We start from the raw sequence: 16,254 nt of genomic DNA, 5'->3' as shown, positions 1-16,254 counted from the left end.
CGCTTAGGATGTTTAATGTTTGGCATGTGCCCAAAATATAATGTATCTGTGAAGCCGTCATTAATCAAATATGGAAAATAATGTATTAATAAGTTTAATAAAGTTTTATATATAATATAATTTATGAAGGACCATATAATATTTTTGCTAGATATTCTATTTATAATGATTATTAATAATAATCAGTGAAGATGTTCAACCGAAAAAAAAACAATTCTCATACAGATCTCATCGTATAATTTATAATATTACAATTTAAAAAAAAAAACGAAGAGTTAAATAGTACCTTCTTAGTAGCTGAACGATGCTCTACGCTATAAACCTACTAAATAGAAGAGGTGTATCAAAATGTTATGAATGCAAATTAAAAAGTAATGTCACACTCACCGAGACAGTATCTTCGACACACATCCGTGTGACACTCGTAGCTGTCGACTAATATCGCACGGCCGCACGCCGCTGTGAGCCAGCTCCACTATCCGCTGCCGTACGACGTCCGGCAAAGGTCGTCCGTTCACGAAAACACCACCTAATTGATTGACACCTCCGTGACCTGGAAATAAAACAGACAATTAAAAACTAGTTTTCTTTTGATGAACATCCATATATTTAGCAGAACATAATTTAGCAGGGTGAGAACGCGTGCAACGCAAAATTTTCATTTGCTTTGTTTGTTTTTATACATCAAGTCGTGCTTGTCGCTGAAGGAAAACATCATGTAGGATGTTATGTCCCTTGTGCTTGTAATTACACTGGCTTACTAAATCATCAAACCGGAAGACAATGAATCTAATTATTACTGCTAGGCGGTAGAATAAATGGCGAATCGGTGGATTGCACAAAGCCCAAATATTATAAATTAAAACGTATACCGTATACGTATTGGTTACCACCAAGCAAGTTTCATTCGTGGTATACGTGGTAGCTTTTTTGGGTTATCCAACAGTAGGTATTAAGTCCGAGAAATTAAATGGAGTAGATACAACATAAGTAAATATAAAAAAAAACCCAAAAGGTATTACACCATTACGTATAGAGCTACCTAGAGTTTAAAATAAATGTATCGAAAATATAATTTATTTATACATACTTATATAAACTAAGTTAAGACGATAATAATCTACATTATGAGAATATTTTTATTTATAAGTAAAATAGATATTCAAATGTTGGTAAAATACATAACCCCTCATCACGTCACCATCGGAGAACATTAAAATCCCCATACACTCTAATGTCTTGCCATCCCTTTAGAAGCAACCTTTAAGAACCGGGTGAGCACGAGGCGTGACGATCGATCGGTCACGCCCCGTGCCTCGGTCGATAGTGCCACCGGTTTTATTTTCATCTCAACAGATCGCTACAATGCTGAATATTCGTAAGTTTATTTTGATACGAATACATATATATAATAACAGCCTTATGTATTTACAAATTCTGCTTTAAGGGCGGTTTAAATAATTGACATTTGAATGAAGAATACTAAGATACTTGGTGGTGAGTAGGTACCCTCTCATCAGATATTCTACCGCCAAACAGCAATACTCAGTATTGTTGTACGGTTTGAAGGATGAGTGAGTGAGTGTAACAGGCACAAGGGACATAACATCTTAGTTCCCAAGGTTGGTAGCCCATTGGCGATGTAAGGAATGGTTAATATCGCTATTGTCTATGGACGGTGGTGACGGACTAATCGATTTCAGCTACGACAACTATTTACAAGGGATACTAGCTAACTACCCATGACGTAGGGACGGAAAATATGGCACGAATCAAGAAATGAAAGGCTTAACATTCTTACAAGCACATGTACCACACTTCCAGACTTGAGGCTGTTACTGATCGACTCGACATGAAATTTGAATTTAGAACCTCGGGGTCTGTTATATTAAGCCACTGTCCAACGAGACTGACAAAACCGATGAACCTTCTAAATAACTTTTTGAATAATCGATACGAAGATCACTTTGCGCTTAAAGCGGTATAGCGTATTTGACTTCCCGCGTAACATTTTCAAAACAGTCATTCAATTATCATGCTTAAGATATTTGTAAAAGAAAGCATTTCTCTGTCCTTGTCCTTGTACATAAGTCGTTTTCCTAATATTCCGTTAGAAAAATAATACACGCAAAAAGATCTTAGTCTATATAAATAAAAAATAAAACAAAACTAGAATTCGTCCTTCAATATAAACGTTTTATGTAACATCCGAAGCTGATACCGGACGGGTAGTAGATGATACAATTGTACAACTACCGTTTAAAAAAAAAAAAAACCTCATACAAAAATTCATTGATATACATAGTACGAGTATATTACTCAATACAAGATTATATTAAAGAATAAGAAAAAAGCGTCGACTTAGTATTTATTTATATATAAAAAAATAATTGTTGTTTATTCACATATGGTAGGATAGAGTAACTACTGAGTTTCTTGTCAGGACATCTCGGTAGAATTTTAATTTTATTTTATGAACCGGTGGTAGCTTTAAATATAATTCAACATGACGATTCAAAAGTTATTTTATGAGTTTACTCGAATAAATAATATTTTTATTTTGTATTTACATACAGGATAGATGCTACTTAGGTAGACCAAGAGAATAACATTAGAGCTATAATAACATAGAGTACCTTATGAGTGATGACTAATAGAGTGACGAGCAAGAACGAAGAGGAATGGAAGAGGACGACCTAATAAGACATGGATAGAGTGAGTGACGATAGAGGTGGATGTAAACGATCAGATGACAGAGGGACAGCCGAGATGGTCCAGTGGTTAGAACGTGTGCATCTTATTTTATGATGGCGGGTTCAAACCCGGGCAGGCACCACTGAATTTTCATGTACTTAATTTGTGTTTGTAATTCATCTCGTGCTCGGCGGTAAACATCGTGAGGAAATCGTGACTAATTTCAATGAAATTCTGCCACATGTGCGCCCACATCCACCAACCCGCATCGGAGCACCGTGTTTGAACATGCTCCAAACCTCCTCCTCAAAAGGGGGAGAGGAAGCCTTCGCCCAGCAGTGGGAAATTTACAGGCTGTTAATGTATGTTGATCAGATGACGAATAAAATGAAATCTAAGGAAAAAGAAAAAGTAGCTAATGAGTTTATTAACGGATATTCTCGTTAGAATCTTCATTGTATTCAACTTTAAATGAACCTTTTTTTAAATAAAGATATTGTTTTTTAATGTAAGTGTTATAATATACCTGTTTATATGCTACCAAAGCACTGATCTAATATTAATGGAATTAGACTCAGAGATACTCTGATACCTAAGGACTACGGGATTTACGAGAAACATAATTATAGCAGATATTTATTTTATATATAAAGAGCACTAATTCATACTTTATATTACTGTATAAAAACACTTTAATAAATAAGTCGAAATTAAAAAAAGAACACTTATCCTTATCTTAATTACAAATCAACAGAGCCAATGACGTAATCGAATGGCGACTTCCGAAATAAATAACGTTAATATTTATTAGATGGTTATATTTTTATTTAAAGTAATATAAATAAGTAGTGCAAATTTCGTCTCCAGGACACCCGGGTGGGAGGACGCGAGGCGTGACGGCACATCGACCGGTCACGCCCAGTGCCTCGGTCGATACCGTGCTCGGTTTGTTTTCATCTCAACAGATCAGTGATTTGCTAAATTAGGACACTTTATATATAGAACTATAAAATAGCAACGGTAGGATCTACATTCCGAAACGGCAGCTCTCTAATTATAAAACAAAAGGCGGAACATTACCTATTGCCAAAAATATTCAATTATTCATTGCATATCTCGTTTAGTACGCGGTGTTATTTTAATTATTAAAGTATTGATAAAAATACGTGTCGTTTCGCACTGCAGGGAAATTGTATTCGATCTTGTGGCTACACTGTAACGTACCGCGTGTGTTTCATCTTTTGTTTTATAATTTGAGCTGAGCGTTAGCTTTACGTTTTATTTATCATTGTCAATGACGACGAAGAGTATATTTAGGTCTTGGTTGCGATTTTATTGCTGGTATTGGGTGGTATGATTATATATATTCAAATGTCATAAAAAAATAAGACTCGACATCAAATCGGTGCAGTATTTTCGTAACGTACAAATTCGTAAAAAGTTTGAGACTTATCTGCTAAGCAGTTTATATGAATTTATGATACTGTATATACCTACTATATACTGTATATACGAAAGTTATAAACAAATTAGGCTTAGCTGGACGATTTCTGAACATATTTATTTACAAGCAAAAACCTCAAGGAAAGTCAAAAAACGTTTCATTGGTTTTAAGATGAAAGAACGTCTATTGACGTTAGCAGAATAAATGTAAACTAATAATGACAACAAAAGCATTCCTAAAATATAAAACCCCCTCTTATTGCCACAGATGAAACTCTACTACATGCAAATCCAATTCGCATTGAATCAGCGTGGAATGAACTCCAAACTCTCTCAAAATAAATTTAGTCCACTCGTGGGACCATTACAGGTACGTTTAGTGGGTACCAACTGATTAAACTAACCAATATATCATATGAGTAAGGATGTACTTAAGATACGATTTAATTAATTCTATTCAATATAAATTGTAGCAATATAAGGTAGTATAAAAGAGGCTGCACAGCTGTCATTTACCACCCTCAGGGTAAAAAGAATCTCCAAATTCATTAGAGATGAGCATATTTCAAAGCCAAGAGCGTCACCTGGCGAGAGTTTCCTGCGCGTCCCTATTTCCGCAGCGCCATCTTGTCCGCCATTATAGTTAATTACAAGGGCTCCGCTATGATTATATTTTGCTTAATAAAATTTCTCATTATGTAGATATAAGACAATTTGTTTAATATATAAACAGTTTTTTTTTTTAATTTGGCATAATATTTATATAGATAGGTACATAACCGATTCAAATTAAACTTTATTCGAACAGTCTTGGATTGTCAGCTTAGAAGAGTATATTAAAATTTTAAAAATTTAAAAACAAATGCCAATCGTGATATCGTGATACTCAAAGTACCTAAAAGGGAATATGACTATTTTTAAAACATTATAAAGATTCTAGAATTGTATAAACTATAGTTGCAAACATGTCTCAAAATTTATTTTAAATACAATCCAACAACCTCACCTGGCGAGAGTTTCCCGCGCATCCCTACTTCCGGCGCGCCATCTTGTCATTATAGTTAATTACCCCGGTACATGGGTGCTTAGTTGATACTACTTTCGTCCTATTAACAGGGGTTCGAGTATTTTGCGAGAGAATTTTCCTAAATAACATTTAGAAGCAACTCCACTTAATTAGATACAATTAAGATTTTATGAATAGCAACTTAACTTTGAGCCTATTCATAAAAATAGAGGGATTATTCTTTAAAAGTAAATAACTATATGGATTCAAAAGCCTGGTGTTTATCGTTGGTTTAGAATATAATATACACGTATCTTATATATCCAGTGATAGATTTAAGATGAAACAAAATTAAGAAAAATTAAAAAATTAAAAGTGATCTTTGATGGACTAGACGAAAATACCTACTTATTTCAGAATTTGAATAATTAAATATGACATCAAGTAAGATTGTGTCCATTTCACTTTATAGTTTCCGAATTATTCTGTAACAACAAACTCGCAACTCATCGCAGAACACGATGGTATAATATCAAAAAATTATATGCGACATTGCTTATAATAATGTTATCGTTTAAAGGATACACGTATCAATATAGCGTATCAACGGTCTTCATAATCTCACGAATAGATTACGAATTGAGTTCTGAACTCATTTAGCTGAACGTCCATGACACGATCGAATCTGAGTGCAAAAGCTAGTAAATATTATTATTATTGTCGGCCAGTCACGCAAAGTCTTATTTGGAGGGACAGCAGCTTCCGTTTCCTGCGGGATTCTATTTAATTCGAGTGATTTGATCCCTCTGTTTTTGAGGACGTTTTGTTTCGAACGTTAAATAATACGATTTAATTTGGCTTGAAGATGATTTGAACAAAAATACGTTCTGGTAAAGTTCAGTGGAGCTAATATTTAAGAAGGAACTCGTAACGCAACGCACTGTGACGTGTGAGATATTGATATGCAACTATGGCTCAAATTATTACAGCATTTAAAGAACACGCGTATCAAAATAGCGTATCAACTTAAGGCATTTTCATGAATCATATAAGGAGTTCTTACTATCACTGAAGATTGTATTTTTTTATTAAAATATATCATGAAAATTCTAACTCGTATTTTTGTCAGTGTTTTTCTATACTAATATTAAAAAGAGGTATGTTTGTTTGTACACAGATGTAACCTCAGGAACTTATAATGCAATTCCAAAAAACAATTCACCGGTAGATATTATTCTGAGTGTTACAGGGTATAATTGACATGTACTGTATTTTTCTTGTTAATAAATTGAACAATTCAAAGTTCATTAATTTTTACTTTTCCTGTTAGAAAATTTCACAAATAACTTATTGTATCTATTACCCAAACAGCTGAGCTAAGATCTCTTTTTTAAAATATACTTTTGAGGTTATTAATACTCTGCTCTTATACGGTTGAGATACACGAGGCAGATTTTCATCCGAGACATGCAACCTGCTTGATCACTCACGCATGATATTTTCCGTCACTTCTAAGCACGACATGAATTACACGTGTTTTATTAAATTATCTAGACGAAGCATTTAGAATTAAAAAAAAATCTCAGGAGCTTAAATGAAAGGTCAAAGACCTCGTCTGATAGACACACGGTCCTATCAATAATAATTTTAGGTTTCATATTCCATTGTACTACAGTCATATACGACAGAGCGTTTTGAAACAGTTTTTGTCCTAAAACAAACACTCTGTATAATGTAACGTTATGCGCCAGCGCACACCCCAGCGTGCCTTCACATACACTAACGCGCTAATGCGACCTGTTGTACCTGCCGTGTCGGTATCATAATTACATTCCTTCATATACAAATACAATTTATGTATTAAACCTGAGTGTAGATATTTCGATATACTGAAACTTTTGCGAGCCGAGATGGCCCAGTGGTCAGAACGCGTGCATCTTAACCGATGGTTTCGGGTTCAAACCAAAACACCACTGAATTTTCATGTGCTTAATTTGTGTTTATAATTCATCTCGTGCTCGGCGGTGAAGAAAAACATCGTGAGGAAACCTGAATGTGTCTAATTTCAACGAAATTCAATCACATGTATATTCCACCAACCCGCATTGGAGCAGCGTGGTGGAAAATGCTCCAAACCTTCTCCTCAAAGGGAGTGGAGGCCTTAGCCCAGCAGTGGGAAATTAACAGGTTGTTAATGTAATGTTTGTAATGAAACTTTTGCAAAATCGAAATAATCTTTGTTTTTTTTTTTATTGCATAGTGATTATATTATTTGTGGAATGCTTAAACGTACAGCCATTGGTTCGGCCATGAATACATCTGTTTTTTTTCTTATTTAAGCTATCTCTACGATATATCTAATATTCACGATACAGTTTTGCCGTAATGATTTACCAATAGACAGATAATTATTACCAAAAATGTTTATACTTTTATTTTATAGGTATATTAGATAGGCTCCTATGTATTCCTTCTGGGTAAAAGCCACTCATTATATATTCTATCACCAAGCACCAGTACTTAATATTGTTGTGTTCCGGCTTAAAGAGTCATTCGACAAGTGTAACTACAATCGCAAGGGGCCAAACATCTTGGTTCTAAAGGTTGGCGCATTGGCGATGTTAGGAATGGTGAATATTTCTTACAGCGCCAATATTTATGGGCGTTGGTGACCATTGGCCAATCGGCCAACGCAGAAAAATATTTATTGAATATAATTTTCCTTGCATATTGTAGATAAAACCAAAGTAACAAAATTAAAAACAAAGAAATAGTATAAAGTATACATTGATAACAGATCTATCTGTAGAGAGATCAAGACTTATGATCTTAATATTTTTATATAATTTGACAAAGACGCGGAATAATACACACAGTGGCGTAGCTATCGTAGGGCCAGGTGGTGCAGTGCACCAGGGCCCCGGAGCTCAGGGGGCCCTCTAACCTAAGCTTTGAATAGAGATGACATATGGATTTAGCCTACTAATGATAAGTTCATCTTAATGTATCCTGTATCCTATTTTTATTCCTATCTATAATTTTGAAGTGCAATATAAGTTAAAGAGGAGGTGAGGGCCCGTTTCTTTTTCTATGCTCCGGGGCCCTTGTTCACCTAGATACGCCACTGAATATACATACATAATACTGGGTAGTATATATATAATAGTATTTAATAGTGCTTTGTATGATAACATTTTAATATAAAATCCGGTTACATTTAAGCACAGGATCAAGGTCGTATCAGAGCCCTCCGTCATGCGCCCGCGCACACCCACACGTTGCCTTTACGATGTTTTTTGTATGGGGTCATATGAGATTGTACTACGACCTTGGAATAGAAGTTTTCATACGGAATTATAAATGAAATTATTGTTATTAAACGTATAAGTTTAACTTTGTTTTTCGTCGAATTAAGCTCGGGTATTATCGGAAAGTCTTCGGTTGCGGTTTATGGGAAATTGATATTGGAAACTGGGTTTAAGTCAATCTTTTTGAAGTGATTGTTTATGAGATCATTCCACAACACTACTCAAATGCGTGTTGGTAGAAACATATGTCACTGACTTCTTCGCAACGTTTGCGCAGAGATTGTTTTGTTTTTTCAGATAACATAAGAACGTTTTTAATTTATCAGCAGTAAGTACATTGAGTATCAACATAGGTACCTACATTACAATATATACTTTTTTTATAATTTATTGTATTTCTTATAGAATATTCATAGCAAACACCGTAAACACCGTACGTAGGTACAACGTCTTTATAAAATAATTTACACTTTTAAAAGTTAAATTATATACCTATACCAAGATCTAATATCTTTGACGACCTCCGTGGTCGAGTAGTGTGTACACCGGTTTTCATGGGTCCGGCACTCCGAGGTCCCGGGTTCGATTCCCGGCCGAGTAGATGTAGAAAAAGTTCATTAGTTTTCTATGTTGTCTTGAGTCTGGGTGTTTGTGGTACCGTCGTTACTTCTGATTTCCATAACACAAGTGCTTTAGCTACTTACATTGGGATCAGAGTAATGTATGTGATGTTGTCCAATATTTATTTATTTATTATTTATTTACTATCAGGAGCCCATGCGATATACCTAGGTATGTACAATATTTTCATTTTTTTCATATTTAAAATACAATAAAATTTAAATATCTCGCATGAAGTTAACGAATAAGTACTTAGGTACTAACATCAAGATTATTCCAAAATGATTAATTAGTAAAACTATATCCTTAATATATAACAGGTATTAAGTATATTTAATATAATTAATTTATACTAGGTAGGTATAATTACTTATAATTCCATATCTACGCTAATTTTTTTTTTTTTTTGGAAAGGAATATTTTGTTGTACACTAACTGCCCGACCCGACTTTGCCCGGGAGATATGAGAATAATATTTACTTCCAGATCGCACCTACCGAATCCAATCTAACCGTCAAAGGTGTTTTAGTATGACAAAAATTCGTCGAAAACACTCTAATCGTTAAGGAGGAGTTCAGCCAGATACATATAGAAATACAAGTATGATACACAATAATAAAAAACCTAATCGGATTTAGCAAGGAAGTTAATTATGAAATGCAAAAAGAGTTTATTTTTTAATTATACTAAAAAAAAAAACATAATTAAAATTTTTATTTACGCCAAGCTTAGCGGGTGGCTCTCTAATTACATTTGCCTCACTTTAATAAATAATAAAATATAAAAAAAGAACACAAAATTTCGAATGAAAAACTCGTGTAGTTTATCAACAAGATGGCGGCTACAATGGCGTCGGGCGCGCATCCGGTCACTATGGTAATGTCGTTTCCTCTGCGGTGCGTTATTTATATAAAGCTTTAGAAATTATAAACGTACGAACGTATTTATTATGGTGATATTGTTTTAAAAAATATTCAGGATAATATCATGCAAATATAATTGTTGTGTAACATTCCTAATTTAAATAGACCAAGATAGACTGATGTGCTTGACCATTTAAGTCGAAGATGGAATGTGTTTGCTTAAATGATTCGACTGCATAGAGTCAGTAACTCTTTTGTGGGGCAATGTATACGGTTCTACAACAGGATCCCAGAAAGCGTTTAAAATGCTTCCGTTGCCAAATTAAAAAAAAAATGTTAAGGAACGCTTGTGTGCGAAAGGTTACTATACAATTAGTGAGTTTATGATTGATAGCACACCTTGGGAATTAAACGATCGCCTCCTGGCTATTTCTATTCATATTAAATATATCTATTTAATTAGATTGTCAAAAAAAGACACGCTGAGTTTCTTTCGCCGGTTCTTCTCAGGTCAGGGTGTTTCCTTTCCCGAACCGGTGGTAGTGTTTAACTTGACTATCAATAAGTAAGTGTAATGCTTCTATATTAATTTAATAAATGAATTTGGGTTGAGTTGAGGACTAATCAGTCGTGAAGATTTTATGCTCTTCCTGATTCTCGATCGCTCGATGATCGCCGAACGAACACTCCACACATTGGTTGTACTTACGTGTAAAAAGACCTCGCTTCATTATGAATTTCTGTTCAATATTTATTATTATTTAATAAATAAAATTCAATGAGAATAACATAGATTAATATTCTTTTAAATATATTTGAATATCTCGTTAACATACATACTTACTTAATTATGGAGACACATTTAATCTAATAATCAGTGGTCAGTCAGTCTGTTTTTTTTTTAAATAGTTACCTACGCAGATTGGAAAAAGGCACATCACCTACATCCAAATATTGGTGCCATTATAGTTATCGTTTTGCTGTTTGGAGATAAGTTTGTCTAATTGATGAGAAACAATATGTCAATCAATTGTCAGGACTGTTACCCTTTTAAAGGGGAAACATAATTGACATTAAATTTGCATAGATTATATAAATAACTAATATCTCGTTATGATTTAATATATGCTTATATTTTTCTTTTTTTTTTTTTACTTTTTAAATATAAGTACTAAATGAAGATAACATTCACGACTTTAAGGATTTCTTTTAAGAATTTTTAAATTCAAATTAAACTCTTTCCACGTAATGTGGTACCTCATTAGTTAGGTAGTTAAAATTTTATTACCGCGTAGATTAGTTATGTAGATAATATTACTATTAACGAACTTTTTACATAACTTTAATAAGAATCAAACGCAACAAACCAGTTATATTTCAACACCGGACCGACCACCTTTCTAAAATCTCCTTACAAAACGAAGATCGACGTGATATATGCGCCCGCGCAGCGCCCCGTCCAATCACGGGTTACCTATTCAGGTGTGCGTGAGTTACGTCTACACTATATGCGTACAGTACATGTGTGCGTCACATATGAAACCTCGTAATTTGTCTCGAGTTACAACAAGTTTAATCAAACGGTTATGTTTCAATCGGACATTGTATTTTCGACTCTATATCTTTATAATAAGGTGCAGTTAGTAGTTTTAGAATTGTTTGTTCGTTCGTTGAGCGTATGTCATTCACTCTAAGGCGCGGCGTCTTGCCATACATTATATACTATGTAAAATGCTATTGTTCGTTGTAGTACCAGCGTGATATATGATTTAGATTATTTCCAGGAAGTCATTTTTTAATGCCGCTTCTATTGTGACGGCTTGTTAAATTTTGATTAAAAAAAAACTAGTTATTTGTCATTGAGTTGTTCCGTCATAATAATTTGTTCTACCGTCAGTCCTGACATGATGAGCAATCCTATCAATGTAACTAATACTGTGAGCTCATTGGTCGGTCATTGCGTCATCAGAGCTATTGACCAATGGCCATTTAGATTAAAGTTAAATTAGCTAATCGGACTTTGATTAGTACTTTAAAAATAGGAGATTAGTGTAGATGATTCAGGTTTACGTTCAAGTTTTAGTTAGGGAGTCGTGTTTATTTGTGGTATTTTAATTAGCAGTTCTAGCAACGATATACTTAATGGTATGTTTTATTAGTATTGTATTGTGACGATGGTCACAGGAGAACCCTAACTAATTCTAAACCTTCAGTTTCTACAAATCGTTGTCTACAATCGTCGTTTTCTTAAGGGAGATGATTCTACTTCACACGACATATTAACTATAGTATTATAAATAAATAAATAAAGTACTCAAATATGTACGCTCACAACAGGTAACTCATATTATATTAATTAGATAAATTGTTGGTTCTTCAGGGCCCTCTCAGGAGTCCTGGGCACGTGTCCCATGTGCCCTATGGTAAAGACGGTAATGTAGGTAAGTAGGTTCCTATGTAGGTAAGTGAATGTAAAGTAGAGCTGGTAAGTCATCACTGCACAAAAGCATTCTATTATAGCTTGGATTGGATTGCTTCTTAACACTAATCGACTGCAGTTATGTGCCTTATGCCTGTTGTTACACTGGCTCACTCAACCTTTAAAACGGAACACAGGAATATTAAATAATTATGTTTTCTTTAAAATATCTGATTAGTGGGTAGTATCTACCCAGACGGGTTTACACAAAGCCCTACCAGCAAGTAGAACTATCTGTTATTTTTTTAAAGATAGATAACACAATACCTATGTACCAATATCACTATGAATGTGTATGTATCTAAGTATCTCCCAATGATATGCATCTCAATGATTCGTGACTATTTCACGTCGCGGCAATGCGGGTTGATTCCAAACATAAAGCGGGATCAGAAATTCATCCAACTTATGCAACAAGCTGCACCACAAAAAATCCTTTTAGGCGACCATCTAGGACGGCTCAGCAATTGTGAAAGTTTGACCACCATCGGTTAGGCAATGACTTGGATTATATCTGGCCTCTGTCACGATTCTGATTAGCACAAATGGACGTGAAAACTGAGCAGTGCTTGGATTTGGACCCGTCGTCTTCGTTTAGATTCATGTTTTCTAGCTACTGGGAGCATCTCGAATTAATCAGTTTATAATTTACAATTGAGGTAGGTATTTAATTAATTAACAAAAAAAGAATGCGTTCCTTTTTTAAATACCGACATTATAACTTTATTGAGTTAGAAAAAAAATCTTATTATAAGTAAATAAATTGTAGGCGTATGAATGTTTTAATAAAAAAACTAATTAATGTAAAATAATTGTTAATTACGATGATGAACGTAGTCTTTATAGCCGGTGACTCAGTGGATGAAAGGTGTGGTTTTGGCTTGACGTTTGCGGGTTAATTTACAGACTTAGAAAATCAACATATTCTAAAAAAACGATACATTTATAATTATTATTGCTCCCTTATAACTAAGATTGTTAGGTGAAATAGGTTAAGGCAATAAATTAGAAAAAAATATATCAATATCAAGTTTTAATTGAACACTAATGAACCCATGATAAAAATAAATTTTCAGTTGAAATAAATATACATAAACATACAATAATGAATACTTCTTGCTAAGCTTAAATCCGCTTATAAATAATTGTAATTTATAATAATATGATAGAAGACGTTATATTAAAAACCGTAATATCATATGCGTAAAATAACCGGCCTCAATTTCGTGCGGCCATATCGCTCCATCCCAATTTGCTTCTACGCATACACATCACGCTTGCTTCGCAAAATTGACACACACAGGCTAAACAGGCCACGCCCCATCGCGGACGGCCAATCACGGCGCGCCGGTCGCCCTCCCGCGTCAACGCAGCTCTCCTATTCGCCAACGACATAACGATCTCGAATTTGGAGGGAATTTTTGGGTGTTTTATGAAATCACGGCGTCGCAGATGTGCGGTGATGTTACGAGGTATTTTATAGAGGCATGATTGTATGCGGTTTTTATGTTTGTCGTTCGGTGTTATGATAATCTCGTTATGGATGGAGCGCTCGTTGTTTTTGCATAATGGCGAGGGTCCTTTTTTTATTTGCTTTAAGGAAGATTGCTAGGGCCTTATTTTAAAGATAATTGCATCAATTTTTGGCAAGGATGTTCATGAATTGATGTTATGTGAAATTTTTCGCAATGCTCGTATATGTAAGGTTATTTTGACTCAAATGAGCTTTTGTATTGAGATTTTAAGGGATTTTTCTAGAAAAAGAATCTTGAAATATTGGAGCTACTTACTTCGACAAGGTTACTAAAGCATATAAATAATATAGGTATAGGTACTTAAGTGACCCTTATCTTGAATAAGATACTATTATATCATATCTTATGGTCAATTAAAATTATAATTAGGCATGAATTATGATCTAAAAATTTTGTTTTTAAATTGACTCTCGTAGAAGAAATATTTTTGTAGGTAGTCAAAAAATAATCAAAATTTTAAAAATGTATAAAGCACCAGATAGAAATTAGTAGATAGAAGTAATATGTAACATTATATATAATGTAGATATGGAGGAAGTTAACTATTCTGATCACACCTACCTACTTAAGATTTTTACTTAATATAATAATAATAATTTTCATAATCTTTTCCATTTTTTAATCAGCCTTTATATGATAGAAGTAATATACTCACATGTATAATATTCCATCATATTTTGATTGTATCTATAAGCGGCGGACAAGTCCACACCGCCGCCGGCCCTTAGCCCGAATAGGGCCGCGAAAGTGGCCTTACTTTGCCCCTCCAGCTTGACCACTATTCACTTAACAGTCACTTATCTCCACATAGAACACCTTAATATTATATCACATAAGTCCTTTACATTATAAAGAACCTACGCATCGTTACGGTTCGAAGTTTAAATCTTTGAAATGCGTCATAACGAAAATTTATTTTGTATTATATTAATACACTTAATAAAATACCTTATTTATTTATCGTTTGAATAAATCTTTACACTATAAAGAACCTACAAATGTCATTCCACAGAATTTTAAGCGTCTGAGTTAATTTTATTTTTATTTTACAGGGACAATATAATTAGATCCTTTTTCATCACATAATTAAACACGAACTTGCACACTATTATAAACTTTCAAATGTCATTCGTTTATTATTTTTTCTTTTAATCGAAAAACACTTTCTTTTTTTAAAAGTAAATGTCACTTAATGTCACCGCTCTCGTTTTTTTACTAAAATATCATAAAGTTTTAAGTATTATTTGGCCCCATTTTTTTCTTTTGTATTCATAATTTGAAAATGCATTCGGTATTAAATTTAAAACTGAAAATAGAATACAATAAGGTATTTATTACCTATATTTAATATTTTTAACAGAATTATGACGTTTTGTAAAAAGTATTTTTTAAGCTACTAAGCAATTCGTTTTTTAAACACTTAAATTTTTGACATTTTTATATATGTATTTATTTATATTTATCATACTACTACAGTATATTTTTCTAGTTGTAATAGACTATGACTTGTAAATGATAGCTACCATTTTAGGCAGAATATTTCAGCCCTTCTTCGCTTTTAGAATAAAAACTCTTTGGACGCTCTTAATAATTATGTCTTCACCCAAATGACTTTTAATTACAACTAAATAGTTAACCGATTAACTTTCATCTCTTAAATCTTATAAAAAAAAAGCTGATCTCCGTGAAAGTGTCAGATAGAGACGTCCGATTGGTCGTAAAGTTGATTCGTTAAGTTTAATTTTCGGTTTTTGGACGATTTTCCGCCGTTTTAAGCGGTTTTCCGCTTGAATTGTGACAGGTGGATATTATTCTCACGAGAAATTGGTCTTAATGAGGAAGTCTTGGTAGGATAAAAACCAGTTTAAGCCGCGACTTTCGTTGGTTTATCTTAGATGTGAATTTAAATTATTTTATTGACTATCGGTACGTAAGGTTAAGGTAGGTTTGTATGTATTAAATAATACATACAAAACTCTACGAGGTGTTGTTATAAAGAGGTAAAATTTGTTTGTTTGTATGTAGTAATCCTCCGGAACTAAACAATCAATTCTAAAATTGTTCCTACTATAGGGTATAAATATTATTTACATCATATGATTTTCTTTATTAATAAATTGAACTCGCTAGTGATGTATAATTAAGTTATTATAAAAACAATTTATAATTATATTAAATATTTAAATCTGATAATTTTATCAGATTATTATCGCATATTATTTGTTGTTGTTGTTTTATTATATTTTTGTTTTATTGTAAGACTATTAATATACAGATATTTTAAATATAGGCATATTATGTGCGC

General features: G+C 33.4%; 1 protein-coding gene across 2 annotated transcripts in view; it reads right to left on the bottom strand.

The window, feature by feature from the left end:
- LOC125073773 (paired box protein Pax-5) overlaps positions 1-16,254 on the bottom strand; it is a 95,600-nt gene that overhangs the window by 35,942 nt on the left and 43,404 nt on the right. For both annotated transcript variants that reach the window (XM_047684807.1, XM_047684808.1), the window contains one exon: positions 388-553. In XM_047684807.1, the coding sequence (XP_047540763.1) occupies positions 388-553 (166 nt within the window). The remainder of the gene's footprint in view (positions 1-387; positions 554-16,254) is intronic.

The sequence above is a fragment of the Vanessa atalanta genome, chromosome 25 (genome assembly GCF_905147765.1).
Source record: "Vanessa atalanta chromosome 25, ilVanAtal1.2, whole genome shotgun sequence".
Lineage (NCBI taxonomy): Eukaryota > Metazoa > Arthropoda > Insecta > Lepidoptera > Nymphalidae > Vanessa > Vanessa atalanta.
This window is presented reverse-complemented; position numbering and strand designations above follow the sequence as displayed.